Raw genomic sequence first — 19,709 nt, 5'->3', positions numbered from 1 at the left:
CTCAGAGGGAAGTAAGAGTACCTTACAAGGGGGATCGACCAAGGTTGGAAGTTGCCAACCGAGAAGTTAGATTGAAGGGTAGTGATCAACAGTCTAGAGTCAGGGCTCCGTTAACTAAGGAGGAAAGAGCTAGAAGGTGAGAGAATAATTTGTGTTTGTACTGTGGTAGAAGTGGCCATTTTTTAGGGAACTGTCCTTTTACTCCAAAGAGGTCTTCTACAACGTTGGGCAAGATGCAACAGATTGCTAATACCACACAGGCAGCTGTACCACATATCACAGTGAACGTATCTTTGTTTTTAAATGATGAAGTTAAAGGGACATGTCCAGTGGCTTTGGATTCAGGGGCCACAGGGAATTTTATGGACTGGGGGGTTGCTGAGGCTTTGGGAATCCCAGTGGTTTTGAAGAGTGAGATTGAACAGGTCAGGGCGGTTGATGGAACTTCTCTCTCATCAGGTCCTATTACACATGAGACTTGTGCTCTGGTTATGGAATTAGCTGCAGGTCATAGGGAAGTGATTTCATTTGATTTAATTGATGCTCCGCTTTTGAAGATCATATTAGGAATGCCTTGGCTTACATTGCACAACCCTAGAATAGATTGGGGAGGTCGAATTGTGGAGTTAAAATCTAGTTTCTGTTTGGAGCATTGCTTCACAGGGTTCGAGCTGGGGGAGAATGGTAAACAAGTAGGGTTGGTGGCTTCCTTTTTGGCAGAAATTGGTTCAATAGGTCATCATGTTGGAGCTACGTTGGGGCATCTTCCACAATGTTATCAAGATTTTAAGGATGTCTTTGATGAGAAGGTAGCTGGTGGTTTACCCCTGCATAGAGAATTTGATTGCCGAATTGATCTAGAACCTGGGGCCTTGTTGCCTAGTAGCCGTGTTTATGCTCTTACAGAGAAAGAGAATGACTATCTAAAGGAATACTTGGCAGAAAATCTGGCGAAGGGGTTTATCCGCCACTCTGTCTCCTGCGGCATCTCCTCTGTTTTTTGTGCCGAAACCTGATGGCTCTTTAAGAACTTGCATTGACTACAGAGCAGTGAATAGGGTGACAGTCAAGAACCGGTATCCGCTCCCGCTCATTTCTGAAATTTTAAATCAGGTCCAGGGTGTGACAGTTTTTTCAAAGCTTGATTTGTGTTTGTATTAATTAAGACACTATTCATCTTAGCATGGGTGCAGCACAAGTTTACATACCGTTAAAGTGAAAAGAGACATTTCTTGCTTCACCCACATGCAATTCTGAATCCAATTGAAAAGTTTGGATAACTTAACATGGATTAGTTTTCATGAAACTTTACAGTTAACTTTATAAAAAGCAATGGTGAAGAAGACATATTGAAAACAAATTTTTAAAAGGAACTCAAATTGTTGATGGCAAAGTTTATAGACTGCAACCAAGGAACTTAATCTGTTTCTGGCAGTTCCTGCAGCCATCATCATCTAAGGAGTTCTGCATGTAAATACCTCTCTAGGCTCTAGTAGAGGAGGACCAGCTATGGTGTTTATTATAATTTCTTTAATGAAGTTTATGGGAGAACACCTGAATTGAAGGTTAGTGATTATTAAATGTTATCCAACTTTTCCCTCTTAGGTAAAACGGTAAAACACATACCAAGCAGACGCAGACCTGGTGTATTTATTATTTTATCCCATTTCCCCTTTTCCCTTAAAGGTGCTGTCAACTTAACTGTTTGTAATATCACTTGAGAAGGAAGCATTCATGGGGGATTATGGGGGCTCAGCAGCTTCCCCGGACCAACAATTAATTTAATTGGACATCAAGCCTGACACCGAGACAGCTAAGATGGTCTTTGTTTTTTGCCGACTAAGACTTTGTGGTAAAGTTCATGCCAGGTAAATGAAATGGTAAAGCGAATTGTCTCGCCAGTTCCCAGGGAGTGAAATCAAGTCAGTGAGCGAACAAGTACCTGTGATAGAGCCGGAGCGTTTTATTTCGGCTGGAATACAAGAGTGTGGTGGAGTTTAGGAGGAAGTTCGCAAATCTATGTCTTTAATTCAAATGGAGAAGTGGGGTGGTTAGATCCAGTTCGTTGTATAAGAAAAGGTTTACCTTATTTCGAAGACAAACTTTACCTTCCCACAGTGGAATTGAGAGAGAAGGTGTTGAGAGATTGCCATGAATCGGTTTTCTCCGGGCATCCAGGTTTCCGAAAGACGCTTGAGCTGGTAAGGAGGAATTTTTGGTGGGAGAAGATTAGACAAGTTACCTTAAACTGTGTGAAGACTTGTGCAGTTTGTGCTCGAGCAAAGAGTCTGGTAGGAAAACCGTCTGGTTTGTTGGTTCCCTTACCAGTTCCTCCGCGCCCCTGGCACACGATTTCTTTGGACTTTATTTCAGACCTTCCTAAAGATGCACGTCTATCTTGGTGGTGGTCGATTTGTTCTCAAAGGAAGCCCATTTTATTCCAATTGAGGGAGAGGTTACTGCGGATTGTCGGCATGTATTTTCTTGCAGGGAATTGTCAGGTTACATGGTCTTCCCAGTCAGGTCATCTCAGACAGAGGATCTCAATTTGTTTCGAAATTTTTACGAGCTTTTTGCAGGAGACTGGGGTTGGAGGCGAGTTTAACTTCAGGTTGTCATCCCGAGACTAATGGGCAAGTTGAGAGGGTTAACCAGGAACTGGAGAAACATCTCAGATGTTATTTGCAAGCGGGAGAAGAATGGGTAGATTTGATCTGGTTAGCAGAATTTGCTTATAATAATTGTGCTAAAGATTCCACTTCCGTGACTCTGTTTTATTTAGGGAGAGGTTTCCATCCACACTTTTTGAGTTATGATTTATCTGAGGTATCTGAGAATCCTGGAATAGAGGTTCATTTGCAAGTAATGAAAGACAAATTGGAAAAAGCAAAAAAGGTGCTGTTGTATAATAAGTTGAAATATAAGAAATTTGACCAATCGGAAAAGAAAGTCTAGTCCGGAGTTTAAAGTGGGAGATTTGGTGTGGCTCTCAACAAAACACTTAAGGATCAAGGAAAGAAAGAAATGTAGTCCTCGTTTTGTTGGTCCATTTGAGGTGGAGAAGGTGATTAATCTGGTGGCTGTCCGATTGCATTTACCTAGTAATTTGAAGGTACATCCCACTTTTCATACTAGGCTTTTGAAGCCTGCAAATCAGGGAACCAGATTGTTGTTGCCTCCTCCTCCGGTGATTTTGGAGGATTCTTCAGAGGAATTTGTGGTGAGAAGAATTGTTGACTCAAGAAGGGTTAGAGGAAGGTTGCAGTATCTTATCGATTGGGAAGGTTTTGGACCTGAGGAGCGTACATGGGAAGATGAATGTGATGTGCATGCTCCACTTCTGGTGGCAAGATTTCATAAGAAATATCCATTAAAGGCTAGCCCTGGGGCAGGACGTTAAGGGGGGAATACTGTCAGGTTTTGCTAGACAGGTTGAATGAGTGTTGCAAGAATGAATGTTCCCCTATGTAATTGGTTGGGCCTTAACTTTATTGTTCAGAGTGTTGAGAGTTTCCCTGGCCAAGATGGAGGTTCTCAGCCGTCTCTCTTATTGGATGGGAGTGAATGAAAGGCAGAATCCAAACATTCTAAACTGCCTTTCATTGTCAGCAGCCCAGCTGATGGGACCTTTGTCAAGAGCTCCAGTGAACTTCAATCTAGATTGGGCCTTTACAGTTTATCTTGGATATAGGAATTACAGGAAGAAGTCAGGAGATCCAAAAGGAAAAGAAAGCTAAATTGTTTTAACTTCAATTAGAAACTAAGTACTTGCAATCCATTTTTATAATAAGTAAATAGTTTTCATTTTTAAAAGGTTAAGAAACTTTGGTTAAGAAAGCTTCAGTTTGGTTAACATTATTATTTATACTGGAGCTTAGTATATTCATTTTTACTAAAGAGAAGAAGATTTGTTTAAATTTCCTTTCTTCATTTAAATCCGTTGAGAGACAGAGAATCTGCATGTCCTGTTTCTAGGTGACCACAACTCCTTCAGAGCAGCTGATTACAGAGACGCTTTTCGCTTAGTGTACGGTTCGGGCTCGAGCCTTTTCTGCGAACTCATTATACGAGTACTCATTTCGCCGGTAGAAGTCTTACACTGACTGCGCAAGTGTCAGTGTGTTAAGGGAAGTTTGCTTTGTGTGCGCGTTATTTCGTTTCGTTTGTTTATTAATATAACATGTTTACATGGAAGGCGTGGGACTAGTAAGGTGCTTCCACTTATGACTAAAAACAGTTGCGGATTGTAATGGAAGCATTTCCATGTATTTAATCCGTCGCGTACTATATTTTATAAGCGCGTGCGCAGAGAAAAGACTGTCTGAAGCTTGTGAAGAGCATGCGCAGTAAGAATTGAATCAGAACTTGTACGTGCATGCGCAGAAAAGGATTTATTATTAACTTGATGAGCCTTCCTTAAATCTCTCAGCGCGCACGCGCAGAAGCGTGAACTAATAGTAAAATACATTTTAAAAAGGATTTTCTTCGTGTAAAAGAATGGAAGAGAATTACAAAGGAGTGCTGTCTTCAGGTGAAGATTAAACTGATTATTCCAATAAACATTTTTTTTTAAAATAAACTCCTATAAATTAGGTTTCTTATTTCTGGAGGAATCTTAAGGGAAAGGAGAAGTCATCTGCTACATCAAGCATAGCAGTAAGAGACTTATTTCCTGTTACTACCTCCAATATAGAAAACTCCTCTAGGCAATCAGAATAGGAGAGTCAGGTATGGTGATTTCATTTATTAATGGTGTGAGATGATAAGAAGAGTGAAAAGTTAGAAGAAAAGGTTAGTGTTACAAAATTGTTATTTCTATTTTCCTTAATAGGTTGAGAGTTCAGCAAGTGATTCCAGACCTGACCTTTATTATTTTGTTCCATTTGCCCCTTTCCCTTGGGGTTGCATCCAGCTTAGCTGTTTACATTCAGTTTCGAGGGCTGCATCTGTGGGGGATTGTGGGGGTTCAATAGCTACTGCGGACAAAACCATATGCAAGATATGCCAGCCTGACAGTAATAAAACTGCAGGTTCAGCACGGTAGGAAGGAACGCACTTATCAGCTGCGAGAGTAGCACTGTAAAAGGGGAGGGGGCTCTTTTCTGATGCTACTGAAATAATAAAACTAATCCATAAACACTGAGACACAGGTTATTATATTCACACTTAGTGGTAGAACGAAACGTGGTAAATAGGCCTTAAAAGCTTTCTTTGGCAGAACATGTGTGTTAGCATTTTAGATGCGGCAAAGACCGCTGTGGCGGGTGGTTTAGTGCAGAGTCTGCGATCATAAGCCAGTGCTGAAAGAAGTACTCATTGGTTGTTATTTTTCAAGGTCATAGATTAGAGCTCACAGGTTCCGCCAACGAATAAGCGAAACATGACCATTTTATAATTCAAAATCATTTATGAAATGCGATTTCCTAATGGAGCCGAAAAGAACCACAGTGGTTTCAAATCACCCCATTGAACATTTTCCCTGGCAAAAGGGTTAGAGTGTCCTTTATGCAACATTTGTGCAGCAGTATGTCCGTGGTTCAAGGCTCTTGTGGTGTTATGGTGGGCAGCCATTTACATGGGAATCAGAGGCAACCAGGGCAGTTTATTAAAGTTCTGCTGGTCGCCTGAAATGTTTCAATGACTAATTTTGTGCTGTGGGAATTAGGGGTGGATTGTGACAGCACAAGATGTAATTGAGGGTTGTGTGGGCAAGTTTGTGGACCCAAGAGTTTATTGCAATGAATGTTTTTCTATAAGGGTTCAAAGTGCGAAGTCCATTCAGTTCTGTGTGGGGAGATTTTTTCCTGTCGCACGATAGCAAATGCTAATTACTTTGCTTTGTACAAAAGTTTAACTTTAGGGGCGTTCCTTTGACAGCGCCTTTACATGCAGTTCTGTTCCACGGTTTATTTGAATTTGCTGTCCCAGCTGCGACTGGGGCCCTGAATAAAACTGTGTTACTTCTTGCACCGGCGTACACTCGTTTTTGACTACTTTTGTAATTGTTTGGTGAGTTTTAAGAGGCGCCCCCCCCCCTCGACACATTTAACTGCAGAGCCACTCATTCCCCACATTCTTTCCCCCACAGTCTTCACAAAGCAAACTGCTTCATTATGGCCTATTACATTTCTTTTAAAAAACATTTTTTATATATAGGTGTCTCAAAAGTGCACCGGGGCCCTGGAGGTCTCCAAGTCAAATCTTAGCCAGTATCGTCATTTAAAGTACTTGCAGGTTTTTAGTGCATATTTTGTCAGTAAAGACAAAGTGCCCTCAGGACACTCAGGGCTTCTGGGTGTAATCTGCATATATCCAGGAGAGGGGCAAAACACAAGATCACATAAGATTTTTAAATGTCTGAATGACACGTCAGCATGAGTATGTGTCTGTGTTCTATTAAGAATACTAAAAAATGTGTTTCCATCTTTCATCTGAGGATTTTAGATAACCCACTTCAAACAACATTTCTAAAATGAAAACTTACCCCACAGGTATAATGGACTACCTTCTGAGTGGAAAATACATTCATTTGTTAACTAAATAGGCAGGCACTGGACTCCATTCATGGACATGCACACGTTTTGAAAATGATACACGTGTGGATTCTTTCATCTGTGCTCAGACAATGGGCCTCATTATGATTCTGGCGGTAGCCATGGCGGTAAATACCGACACGGCTGCCATCGGAGTCATGAATTTACCGGCACCCGGCAATGGGGATTTACCGGGGCATTAAAGCTCAGGCGGACCTGGTAAATCCCCATTGCTGGGTGCTGATAATTATTACTCCCCATTCCCACTTGAGTCCCATTGGACTCAATGGGAAAGGGGAGGCCCGTACACCTGCCAGCTCAGACCTGCGGGTGGGAAGACACCCGCGAGAAGACGTCGTAGTTTGCTGGTCCGGTAACAACGGTACCGGCAAGCTTAACGGTACCTTTGTTACCGGACCTGCAAACTTGTAATGAGGCACAATGTCATCAAGCCATTACATCCTACTACAGAGCTGCTACCCCCAGCCTCAGCTGTTCTGTAGACAAATAGGCAAAATGATGATGGCCCCTGTGCATCGTTTAAATTGCTTGTAGACGCATCTCCAACAGTAGGGTGGTACATTAAAACATCCTGGGGCTGAAATGAAGGTGTACTAATGTAGAGGCAAAAATGCTTCGTTGAACAGTGAAAGTAATATAACAGCAACAATAAGGACATTTTAAACGAAGAAAGTAAAAATACCTACATTATTTTCTTACAAGGAAATTCCATGCAAATATATGTATTCATTTAAAATGTGTTTTCGATTTCTTAATAGTTTAGAAGGTCAATTGATATCTCCCATATCACCCCAGCTAAACCAATCACCCCCTTATTTGCACTTATTCTTTTTCCAGCTTTGAAGGTATACTTTACAAATGACGGAAGCCCCCGTTTCCCACCACTTCCACACTCCTCTATCCTCCTCACCTGCTCTGAACGATAAGGATCCTAGCTAGGATCTTTTCCTTTTTGTTTTGATATATTTTATGATTTTTTTTAAATTAAACATTAAAGTTGGAATGTGTTGGGATGTGTTTTCTGTATTCCCTTTTACCTTACTTATTTTCATTAAAAGTTGTTTTTACCTCTTAATTCTCAGTGTTCTTCATTTTCCTGTTTTTTTTAACACTGTGCAAATAGGGGTTCTATGCTGTAACATGCTCCTGTAGTGCAAAAGGGGCTGATTTGCAGAAGAGGAGATCCCACCTTAAAACCCTGCTTATTTTCTCTCAATAGGCCGGACTAACCGCTCTTCTTAGGAGGAAATACCTCAATACAACTAAGGAGAACACTCTACCGGGAAACTTGATATGAAATATAGCAACACTCACTGTCCACCAGTGATTACCTAAATAACTGAAAATGATCACCTCTTACATCCGAGTGGCACCATTGCTTTTATGGAATTGAGAAAGTGGATAGTCCCTCCTAAGTTGTACTAAATATCACAGCGTTGCATGGAGCTCTGTAATTAATAAAAAAAAAAATAAATAAAGCAAGTGCTTCCTTCTAGAGAGGTCTGCCCTTACCTTCTAGCAATGAAAATAAAGCTTTGAGGAGATGCTATATGTGGGAGGGGACTGTGAAAACATACACCCACTTACCCTCTTTTGGGAGGGAGGGCGGTGAAGGCAATTGTAAACAGACACTCTCCAGAAACTAAAATTCTGAGTGAATGATTCTGGGATCTGTAGAATCCTCACTCTACGAAACACTACACACGCTCCACAATATATAGTAATGTATCTCCCCTAACCAATAGGGGGTTATAAATCTTTGCTATTCAGTCTTTTAGTCTTCAGATCAGTAAGTCAATTTCTCATTCTTAGTTTTTCAATTGTCATAACATTACCTGGGGCTGTACTTGGGCTTATTCCCAATTGATCTCCCTTTTGAATGGCATTCCTAAATCCAGCATAAGTCTTTGCCGTATATTGGGGTATCTCTACACACTGTGGTTTGGGTTGGAGGGGTGGAACACCAGCGGGATTCCACAATGACAAAACCTCAAGTATTGGACTATTTAGTCCTCTCCTTACTTAACACTAACCTTAAAAACAAAGGCTCCTTTTCGAAAGCAATCAGAGCCCAAACTCAGAAGTACCCATTGAAGCTTCATGTAGGTACTGAATGAGATTGGACATGCTTTAGAAGGTATCACCAGGCACACTGGTTTGGAAAACCTAGTAAGGAGATGTTTTTCCATAACACACAAAGCACCTACTTATTAAATATTCAGTACATGGTAATACACCCATAACTGGGGGCACAGTTTCAAAAGTGCCATTCAAGTGAGTGCTGGATGTGTCAAGTCCAGTCAAGCCCAAACAGGAGTACATCCAATCCCAGCCCAGCACAATGTCCTAACCAGAGAGGAGCCCAGCCCAAACTCTTGTTGTAGGTCAGCACAGAGTCCAGTGTTGAGGTCCGCCCAAAATCCCGCTCCAGAGAACTGCTCAGCCACTAGTCTCGTCCATAGCCCAACTTGGAGCTCGCCTCAGAACCCAGCCCAGTTCTAAGCTCGGACAAGTTGAGAGCTCTGAGAATTGATAGAATTCAAGCTCTGGAAGAATAGAGGTATTATAAGGAAAAAAAGGTCTTGGTTCGACAGGATATTATCTCGAGAAGAGTGAACAGTAAGTCTAGGTATTATCAGAGGTAGACCTCTTTTGGGGTTTATTTTCAGAATCCAAGCTCAGAAAGATCTATGGTCACAGGAAAAGCCTGCTCGCTCCCTGAAACTCTTGTATGGAGGCGCATTATAAATGCCATATCATATCAAAGGTTTGTGGTCATTTCATCTAAAACCATTGCATCTAATGCCATTCCATTGAAATTGTTCCAAACAATTTCCATCTAATGCATTTTTTTCTTTTTTTACCCTTTAGAATACACCTGAACAAAAATTAACCCTTACCCCCCCCCCCAAAAACATGCATTAGATGGACATATTATTTAGATGGAAACATTTCGATGGAATGGTATTAGATGGAATGGTTTTAGATGAATTGACTAGATACCCATATCAACTATCATATCATGATCAAGAAGAATAAAATTGTGCAAGTAAGAGAAGGTGTTTAAAGTCAGTGAAAGATGCCATATGGAGGTGCAAACAAATAGATACTCTGACACAGAGGGCGTGTAGTGGAAAGACAGTGGAAAATGACAACGCATCCACAAAAGGATAAAATGCTGGGGCACCGAGATGGGTCAAAATCCCTTCTTCACTCACGGTGCATATCATTTTCACATATTGGTTGGCAGGTGGGCTGCAATCCAATAGACATTGGGAATAAAAAAGATTGCAAAGGAACACAAATTAGAACTAACAATGCCATTTGAGTTATAGTGATGCCCTATCTGGCAGTGATTACTGTGCAGCCTTTTATCATTGCTTGTGTGATGAGACTGATATTTATCGATTACTTTTTAGGTGTACATATATCTCACACAAACGCTCTCTCTTTCCTCACACTAACCCCAGCCTTCGTCTTGTCCTCCCACATATAGACCTTCCTTTACAGGTGCATGGGAGCCATTTTTGCATTTAGTGAAAACAAAGACGCAGTGATAAAGATCCTGTTGAAAATGTGCAGCACCATGCCTTTGCACAACGTCAAGGAGGATGTTGCGGTAAGTGCCAGAGTGCTTCGATTTATTTATTTATTTATTTATTGTCAGTTCTTGTAGAGCGCTACACGCCCATAGGCCTCAGAGCGCACATGTCTCCTATATCCAAGAAGAAAAAATGAGTTGAATCTTCACATGTGATCACCTTGCATTCCTCTATGCCATAGAATGTCGGCGAGTTCCACAATAATGCAGATTAAAAGCAACATGTACTTCCCTAATTATAAGTCTCCCACCAAAAGCCAACCATTTTAAAGGGATCTTATTATGATCATCTGCAAGCTTCCGAATAAGCGAGCGGGCCTGACAGGACACGTTGAGGGAGAAAGGCGTCCCTATGATCCATCAGCACAATACAAAGTCCTTGAACAGAAACGGCGACAAAAAACTAGGTGCTTCGGGGTTTAGGACACCGTTACTAGTTTGGCGATAATTCTGCATAAATTCTGCCGCGTTATCGGCAAACTCATTTACAGTTACTGCAACTCAGTCACATGGATTTGCCCCGGGTCTACACGTGATGGTTAGGCAGTGTTAATCTCTGTTTTTGGAGTCTGTAGGAATCCACTGGGTTTGTCCATGAGCAGTAATTCTGCCATGGTACATGACCCTATTTTTTGAGCTACATGATGGAGGTGAATTCTCCACTTTGCCACCAAACTCGGTGGATGGTAGTGTAGAAAGTGACGGTAAAGTGGAAGTAATTCCCTTACTGCCATTTTGCCATTTTTTCCCGTACCACTGTACTTGTGATGGGGCCCTTTGTTCTAATTCTGAATAACGCAAACATACAGGTAATTTAGATTGGCTGGAACCACCCAATTTTTGGGTGATTAGGGCCATGGATTAGGCGTGTGGGTAATGTAACATTTGAATGTACCTTTTAAAGCTCTCCAATGAATGAGAAGCACTATAGGGCAATGATGATTTTTTTTTTATTTAAAAAAAAGGATAGTTAATGACCATTGGGGAAAGACACACACAAGCCAGTATGGTTTATTTAGACAAATTTTGAAGGAACTTTTGGGTTGATATCACTTAGAACCCCCGCGACCTGATTAAACGCAAAAATGTGCACTGTCGCATTGGTGTGCCATAGAATGGAGACTTCGAGTTCCTCAACTCCGTTTCTTTAGTTAGGAAACCAGGCTGCTGTGGTCACACCTTATTACTGCGCCAGAAAAATAAAAATTATGCTGGAGACTAAGTCCAATTGCTGTTGTGTGATAAGAAAGTTTAATTGATCTGCCCTATGGATTACACGTGTTTCGGCAAGGTGCCTTTCTCAAATCAGGGCTTATCCAACTTTATTTCTCTTGATCATTACCACTTGGGGCAACAAGTAGGGACCACAGCAACACTTCGCTTGAACGCGGGACGCGGCAATGATATTTGCAGTTGGGATTGATCCCTGTTATTACACTTCCAGTAATGATCAAGAGAAATAAAGTTGGATAAGCCCTGATTTGAGAAAGGCACCTTGCCGAAACATGTGTAATCCATAGGGCAGATCAATTAAACTTTCTCATCACACAACAGCAATTGGACTTAGTCTCCAGCATAATTTTTATTTTTCTGGCGCAGTAATAAGGTGTGACCACAGCAGCCTGGTTTCATGGTTTATTTTGAACCTTCACCCTGCTTTCTGTTACCTGAACTGCAAAAATACTAGAACTATTGGCCTATCTTAGATAAGGACATTGCTGACTCAGTAGGTGATTCAATCCATTCACATTTTCCAAAGCACCTTCGCTAAAAAACATAGTTGCCCCTAGCATGATTCCAAAGTGTGGTAAATGAAAAATGTGCAAGTTAGCAATTTGCACCATACAATTTGAATATCGTTATGCCAAATCATGTGAGAGTAAGCATGAGATTACTTGTATAACCAATTTTGTGGCATATCTGATTGTATGCCCATGTGATTTAGCTTACGTAGGTTCTACCCAATGTCCCTTGAAGGTATGTATTTTACAGCATTATCAGGCGATTAAAAATATTCATGAGAGCTATCTATTGGCCAAACATTTCGCAGAAAAATATCAGAGTGACCCCAATCAGTTGTCTTTTTTGGGTCTGGCACATACCCGAATATGTAAGAAAAGGCAATCAGATTCTGAAGTTACATCAATTCGAGTCCAGATTGATTTTACATTTTGACACATTGTATCCTAAAGGTCACAATGTAGATAATGAATTATATGTTTGTTTAACCAACTAATGGAAACACATTTCACTTTCCAGGTCGGGATTGACATACTTGGTATTGTATCATTAACATCAAATAGTTTGATGTCTTGACCACTGGGGCTCGATTTTTCTTGAAAGTTTGAATCTGCACACTTGGGCTTAGCCATTTTAAATGAAATCATAAGTTGGTGAATTTCGGCGATTGATGTTTGCAATATCATTGCAGCATATGTTGCTTAGGTTTACTAATTAACCTTGGTTTGCAGAGTTTTTGCATTTGTTTGTTCGTGTATCATGCAATTTTGAATTTGTCTGTAGTATCAATGTCATTAATTTTGCCAAGGTTTACTTATCAATTCCGGTTTGCTGAGTTCTCATTGATTTTATTCTCTATAATATTTCCCTCTTTCCACTTTGATTGATGCTTGCCATATTTTGACAGTCAATCATTGTCTATTTTATTCATGCACTGTGCACTTTTTTGGCATGATAATTGAAGATTGACAGATGTCCTCCGCGTGGCTTATATCCCTACGTGAAGTGCTAATACATTGATTATATTGACTTTGTGATCTTCTCCGTGTTGGTTGCCTAACACGAGATAGGCATTTTAAGAACATTACAAATGGTCACTGATGTATGCCGTTCTGGACTTATTCTTTTCTTACGTGGTCCTATTTTGATGAAGCATGAATTTCGTCACAGGCACACTGTGCGGCAGGCTCACAGTGGAGTCAAAATATATTACACTGTTTGCACATACTCTGATATTCTTGCCTGATGAAGCCCCATGTTGGAGTGGAACAGGTGGCTGTTATTTGTGGAAGAGAATTTTCTTTTGCCATGGTTTGTTGCTAATTTTAGCAAGCTGTAACAGCATTAGCCCAGTAAAGTTAGTCTTTGTACTATTCTCCTGTTCGATTGCTCGAGCGTCTTTATGATCTGTTGAAGTACATAGTGCAGCAGTCAGTATAAAGTTCCATAGGAAACCCAAAAATTGAATTGCTGATAACTTTTTGACTCGCATAACGATTTGGCTGATATTTTGCAAACAAAACGTTTGTCACAGGCTTCACCCCACCCCTTAACTCCCCCGTCCTCACCTATACTGGAAATGTTAGGAAAGATTTGTTAAAAAATGAAAAAGTTGTCAAGAAAGCACAAAAAAAAAATGCTTTTTTTGGCCTACTCCAGTTCATTTCAACATAGAGAAAAAGTCCAAATGTCTGCGCAGCACACAGCAAAAATCGCTGGACGCAATTGGACCATGTATGAAATAACTTGGGCATGAAGCATTGACTTGATTTCTGGGAGGGGTCTGGTATTATTCTGTCCAGTAGTTGTTCAAATATTTGATCGAGAAGGGGGTTCCCTCTTCTCCCATTATTATGGCCATTTCTCCCATGGTGTGTTAGATACATCCTCACATTTGTCTTTTGCAGCAGTCTATTCCCTAGGATTGTAGCTAGACATCTGAAGACTTTGTACTGTGTTTTTCCTCCTCTAGATGGGCACCTTTATATTAATTGATCACTGGTGATACACATTTGCATTGAACACATGAGAAAAACAGGAAACACACTCTGTCTGCTTCGCGTTGGATCAGCTTAGAACTTCAAACATGAGTGGTCTCCCTTTAACCTGAAACACCCTTTGACAAGGAAAGCAAATGCATTATAGATATAGCTTCAATTCTGATTTACTTTCCCCTGCTCTTAGCTAACACTGGGTTAGTGGCAAAACTAAGAGTTTGTGAGATTATGGTTTATGGAGATTGTGATTATGATCCCATCTGCATAAAAGAAGCCCCCAACTAATACGTTAGTTCCTGGCAACTTTCTTAGCCCCTTGGTACCAGAAGAGATAAACAGGTTCTGCCTTCTGTGTCCAGTCTGACACATTTGCCCATTACATAAAACCCCACACAAGGGACCCAAATGGATTAATTGATCCTTGCCCTGTTTATACTCACACCAGCACTTTGCTTTTTCGGTTTACAATTGACTCGTCAGGTCCCTTTTGCTGCCAGGTATGATCAGCTTGTCTGCCAGCACTACCCCTGGTTCGACACAGCCTTCCAAGGACTCCATTCTGGAGCTACACCAATCTCCAGAGACACCAGCTGTGCAGCGTTGCCCCTCATTCCTCCAAGCCCAGAAGCAGCACCTCTCTTTCAAAAAGATTCACCGCCAAGGCCCAGCAAGAACCCAGCAAGCCACAGAAAGCACCGGCGGCTCTCTCTCCCATCAATTAACTCCCAAGCAGCCAAAAAGCCCCACCTTCTGCCTTTCTCTCCCCTTTAAAGCTTACCAACAAACCCAACCTCCTTTCATATGGCTCCTATGGATTTTTACATTTTCTCCTCCTATCCTCTGATGTCTCCTATCACCACCTCTCAAAATCTTCAGCCCCGTTCATGAAGTTACTTCCAACATCATCATGTGCCTGAACATTCAAGCACTTTCCAGCACCATCCTGACTCCCTCTCGTGTAATTTTCCAGCCCAGGCTAAGCGACCTTTGGACAGTGTTCGGGAACACACCACCTCTCAATAATGTTGCATCTCCTTCCTCTCTCTTCCTGTTGCACACAATGCACGCTTTATTTTGAAGGCCCTTTTCCTATTATCATCAGCATGCACTGCCTTGCGAGCACCGCTGTTCAGCTTTCAACATTGCATTATTTTTCTGAAACTAGTGATGAACAGTCAGCAATGTTCCTGGCCCTGCTGCATTGTTAGTACACACAGGGGCTGTGGCTTACACATCTATCCCACACAATTCACTCCTATACTACCTGCTAGCACCCAAATTCCCACATGTATTGTCCCTAATGCTAAATGTTAGTACCCATGTTAGTACAACACACAGCATATTCTGCACACATTCTTTAGCGCTTCCTACAGATGCTTTGCAGCAGGGAGGCTTTTTGATAAATTCTCAAAAAGCAAATCACTGCTAACGATAAAGAAACAGAATACTACCACTAATGACTGCGAGTGCACACATTTCTAAAATACCAACACCCTGGTGGACACTAATGAGGGCCAGTGAATTATAAGATGCTTCAGAGTTTCTAATTCTTCCAAGTTATTACAAAACCTGCAGTGCCCCGACTGACCTGAATTACATGGTCAGTTTATTTCTCCCACTGTGAATAAGTTCCATCTGACTCTACATAATTCCACGTTTTCTGTAGAACATGGAAAGAAATTAAGATGGAACTCCAGTGACCCAATCATTTATGATCGAACTGTAAATGTTTACTGGACCTATATCCATGACACATTTCTGTTGTTTCTATCCAGTCTCCTTGCTGCAGGGCATTGTTTACCACAACTGGGGTAGACTGCAGATCTTCTACTTACCTCCCTATGCCCTCAAGATCGTACTGCGAAACCCCACAAATGCATTCAATTCCAAATCCTTCCCTCTACATATTCCCTCTGCGAGATTGTTATATAGAGCATCCGGAGGGGGATTTAAAATTCTGTAAAGAAGCTGCAGATACTTCCATTTGACTCTAAAAGCCAGTGAATTAATCCCCAAGCCAAATATAATGCAGCGGTGGGTACCGCATTCAGCACTTATGGTACTCTGCGCCAGATGTATCTTTCAATTTTATGCAGAGAATCAACATCCCAAGGTTGTATCACTTCTATACCATAAGTGAGTTTAGACACCACTTTGCCTTCATAGACTTTGAGCAGAGGGTCCAGTCAGTATCTGCAGTATTTCAATTTTATTCTCAGTATCTGTGTGGCCATAAGTGTCGCCTTGTGCATTACCAATCAAATGGTTGCCTCTTACAATGGTTGCTTAAAATGAGAAAACCTAAATGTGCAATACTCCTTACCGCCTCCAGAACCTCAGTGTTCAAGTACCTGGAAAAAGACGTCCCGCCACAGCGCCTAGCTATAATCAATATCTTGGTTTTGGAGATGTTGATCTTTAGGGAGTTAGCAACTGCACATTCGGCAAACACTGTGATTAGTCTTTGCAGACCTCTGAGGGTCAAATCAAAAAGCAAGAAATCATCGGCGCATGAAAGGTATCTTATATGTGTATTGTCGATCTTTGGCAAAACCAATGATTTACCTTTCAAATAGTCTCTTACATCAGGCATGTAGAGATTAAAATGACAAGGGGTAAGGGTACACTCCGGCCTCAGTCCTGTACATGTTTCAATGGCTCTGGATAGGGTTCCCTGTTGGTCTAATCTTACTCGGACCTTAGTCTGCTCATGTAACCCCACTATAAGGCCAAGCAGATTCAAGGGGATACCCCAATCCAGTAATTTATTCTACAACGTATTCCTATTCACATGGTCGAAAGCAGAATTTAGATCTATTGATGCCACATTGACCTTATATAAACCCTTACAGGCCTTGCCTTGAAAACATTTCAGGGCAAAGCCATTTAAGCTTGAGGCATGCCTTCTCCTGAAGACTGTTTGTTCTTTACGAATTCTCCCAGTAGCTAAAGCCAGTCCTCCAAATATTGGAGCAATATGCTGGCAGAATACTTGCTGTCTGCGTCCAGTAATGTTATCAGAACGCTTGGCAACCTTCCAATGAATTTATAACCCTCCAAGAATTCCTGACATCATTATGTCTCAGCGATTCGGACATGCGCTCTGCATCATTTTGTTTCAATCTGGCTTGCTGGTGTTTACACCAGTTCTTATGTTGTTGTTTAATATGCATAACTTCCTTAACCGGCTCCTTCACCACAATATTGCATTAGCAATGAACCAACATATTTTGGGGTTTGTATTATGTTAAGCTGGAATCTGTGATTTTCTTCAGGTTGTAGGCGTAAAGTGTCAGTAGTCACTTTTGGTGTCAATGTATCCCCACTTTTGGGGAATTACTGTGCATAATTTGCATCATTCTGAGATATGTTTATGAGTGCATGATAGAAGGTTTGACAGTATGTGATTGTTTATTATGCCATTTGTGCTGTTCTGGGTGAATTGCTTTCTTGTTTGTTTGCAGAATGTTTTACCCCACTACGTACATTTATTAATAGAGGTATTTTTAACATGTATAAACTCTTGTTTCTTTTAGCAGGTTCACTATCAACCCCCTAATTAGATTTGATTGCAGTATCTGTATTCTAGTTGTCGAGCATTCTTTTGTATCGGTAGAACGTGAATCCACAGATGCAACCAAAATAGGTATTTGTAGTTGGGTATATTTCTGTAATATAACCTTTTTTGATTTTGGTAGATTTGGTTAGGGACAATTGCAATTTGTAGGCTTGTGGTGTATTTCACATTCATGAAAACTCCCTACTTTCCACCTATGAAAGGGCAATTTACAAACAAGCCGGGCATACTGATACGTTTTTGGACACATGGGGGAGCTTCCTCGATGCCCATGGCTAATGTGATTTGTACAGTTAGTATGACTTTATTTATTTATTATTTTCCTCTCCTCTTTTTCTTGTCACTTCTTTCTATTCTTCCTTTGCTTCATTGTTAAGTACATTTTTAGCAAGTTCGTGTTTGGTTACCGGGTTTGTGAGTTCATATGTAATCCTGTGTTGAATATTCAAACTTTTGTTGTCATGCATCTTTAGTTTATTATATATATAAAATAAAAATGAAAGCCTGAAAACTCCCTACTTTGTTAGCATGTCCTTTTTATTTTGTTATGCCCTATTATGGACAAATAGGGTTCTTTTGGCACACAGATTAAGTGATGATCTGTGTGCAGCAAGAGCATTGTTTTAAGTGAAGTGGTTTTTATGAGCCGGTGTATTTCACTAGTTCACTCTGTGCATATTTATTTGTGTTTGTTTTTCTGAATTCTTTTTAGGTGCAGTGTTCTGGTGTGGATTTAGTAAATGCATTATATATTCAAACTTTTCCTATGAATCCTCCTTGGACAGGACCTTTTTAGAATAACTATCACCAATGCTTTTCTCAACATTCTTCCCCTTTGCTTAGGACAGAAAACTCAATCCCTGTTGATGTTATTTATATGGACCAGAAGGATAACTTAGGTGGATAGACCTACCTCCTTTGGGAACCTGACACCAGTTTGGCCAATCCTGACACTTTTTTCCTAGATCGTTCCCAAAGAAGAATATCCAGTGTAGCTGTAGGTAACCCCTGATCTTATATGTATTTATCCCAACCACTTCCTGGTTGCTAATACATTGTGGTGGAAACCTCCCTTTTTGAGTAGTATGGTTTACTGATTGACCACAAGACTCACTTGGCATAGCACCAGCTTTTGGGTACATGACAATAGCAATGGCTATGTCTGTTTTTATAATTCAATCCCTACAGATGTCATGCTTCAGTCCTTGCTCAGAGCATTGTGTGGCTTCTGCATTTCTCTTGCTGGTGTCCTGATCCCTTCCTTTAGGGATTCAAGACTCCCCCTATGTTCTCTGGAATTCAAGGTGCTATTTCTGCATCTGTGGCTATCATCATTAGTCCATAGTGCAGAGACCGTCACCGGCCCCTCTCTTTCCACCTAAGGTTAATGGTTCCCTTCCTCTTCATGTAGGCTTAGTTGCTTCCTCTTTACTTGATGTGAAAGTTGAGGCCTTCCCACGTGTAACCTAGACACCTCAGGTCAAAGAGCAGACCTTTGATGTTTCTCGATTTGCGAAAACTTGTATTTTGTATTTTTGTATTTATTTGGCTTATATAGCGCTTTACACCAAAGCGCTCATATATGGCATTGTTTTGGTATAGCTAGAACTCTATCTTCTATTGTGTGGCAGCCGGTTACTTGTGCCTTGCCTATCCACACAGCGTTTCTATTTCACTTTCTCCTGTGTTTTCTTTGTCTTTTCTCTCCCCTGATTGGCATAGGCCCTTTTATACTCCTCTTGCTTTCATGTTACAATTCTTTCCCTCTGGTTATCTAGGTTTTCACTTTCTCCTTCTTCATTCCTTATTCTGTCCACACATGGGCTCCATTGCTTCTTTTCTCCACTGTGTGTTTGTGGTCTGATCGCTGGTGTTGATTTTCATACTTTAATGTCTACTGTCGCGGGCGTCCTCGGATGTCCCTGTTCCTGTGAATTGTACAGTATTTAATCAGGCTCTCCATTCTTTCACAGAATTTCATGGATGCATTTGCAAAGTACTATCAAGCCGATCCAGATAAAAGGCAGAGAGTGCTGCAGTACTGCACTCAGGCCTTTGAATACATGGAGCAGGTAAGCATTGTTGGCTGAACATCTCCTGCAAGCCTCATCGACATGCAACGTGTGGTATCATTGGGGACAGAGCGCTTGGCCCCTAACCCAGCTCACCTGGCTTGTGATGTGAGTACCAGACAAAAGCGCCATTACCAGGTGCACTTTGGTCCACCGTGTCCTCACACG

General features: G+C 41.1%; 1 protein-coding gene across 1 annotated transcript in view; it reads left to right on the top strand.

Annotated features, from left to right (window-relative positions):
* LOC138526013 (uncharacterized) overlaps positions 1 to 19,709 on the top strand; it is an 805,753-nt gene that overhangs the window by 169,465 nt on the left and 616,579 nt on the right. The window contains exons 8-9 of the mRNA XM_069636306.1: positions 10,051 to 10,173; positions 19,443 to 19,541. Of these exons, the coding sequence (XP_069492407.1) occupies positions 10,051 to 10,173; positions 19,443 to 19,541 (222 nt within the window). The remainder of the gene's footprint in view (positions 1 to 10,050; positions 10,174 to 19,442; positions 19,542 to 19,709) is intronic.

This window comes from Ambystoma mexicanum, chromosome 7p (assembly GCF_040938575.1).
Source record: "Ambystoma mexicanum isolate Mex_15411 chromosome 7p, UKY_AmexF1_1, whole genome shotgun sequence".
Taxonomy (NCBI): domain Eukaryota; kingdom Metazoa; phylum Chordata; class Amphibia; order Caudata; family Ambystomatidae; genus Ambystoma; species Ambystoma mexicanum.
Note: the sequence above shows the minus strand (reverse complement) of the source record. Positions and strands in the feature narration are given on the sequence as shown.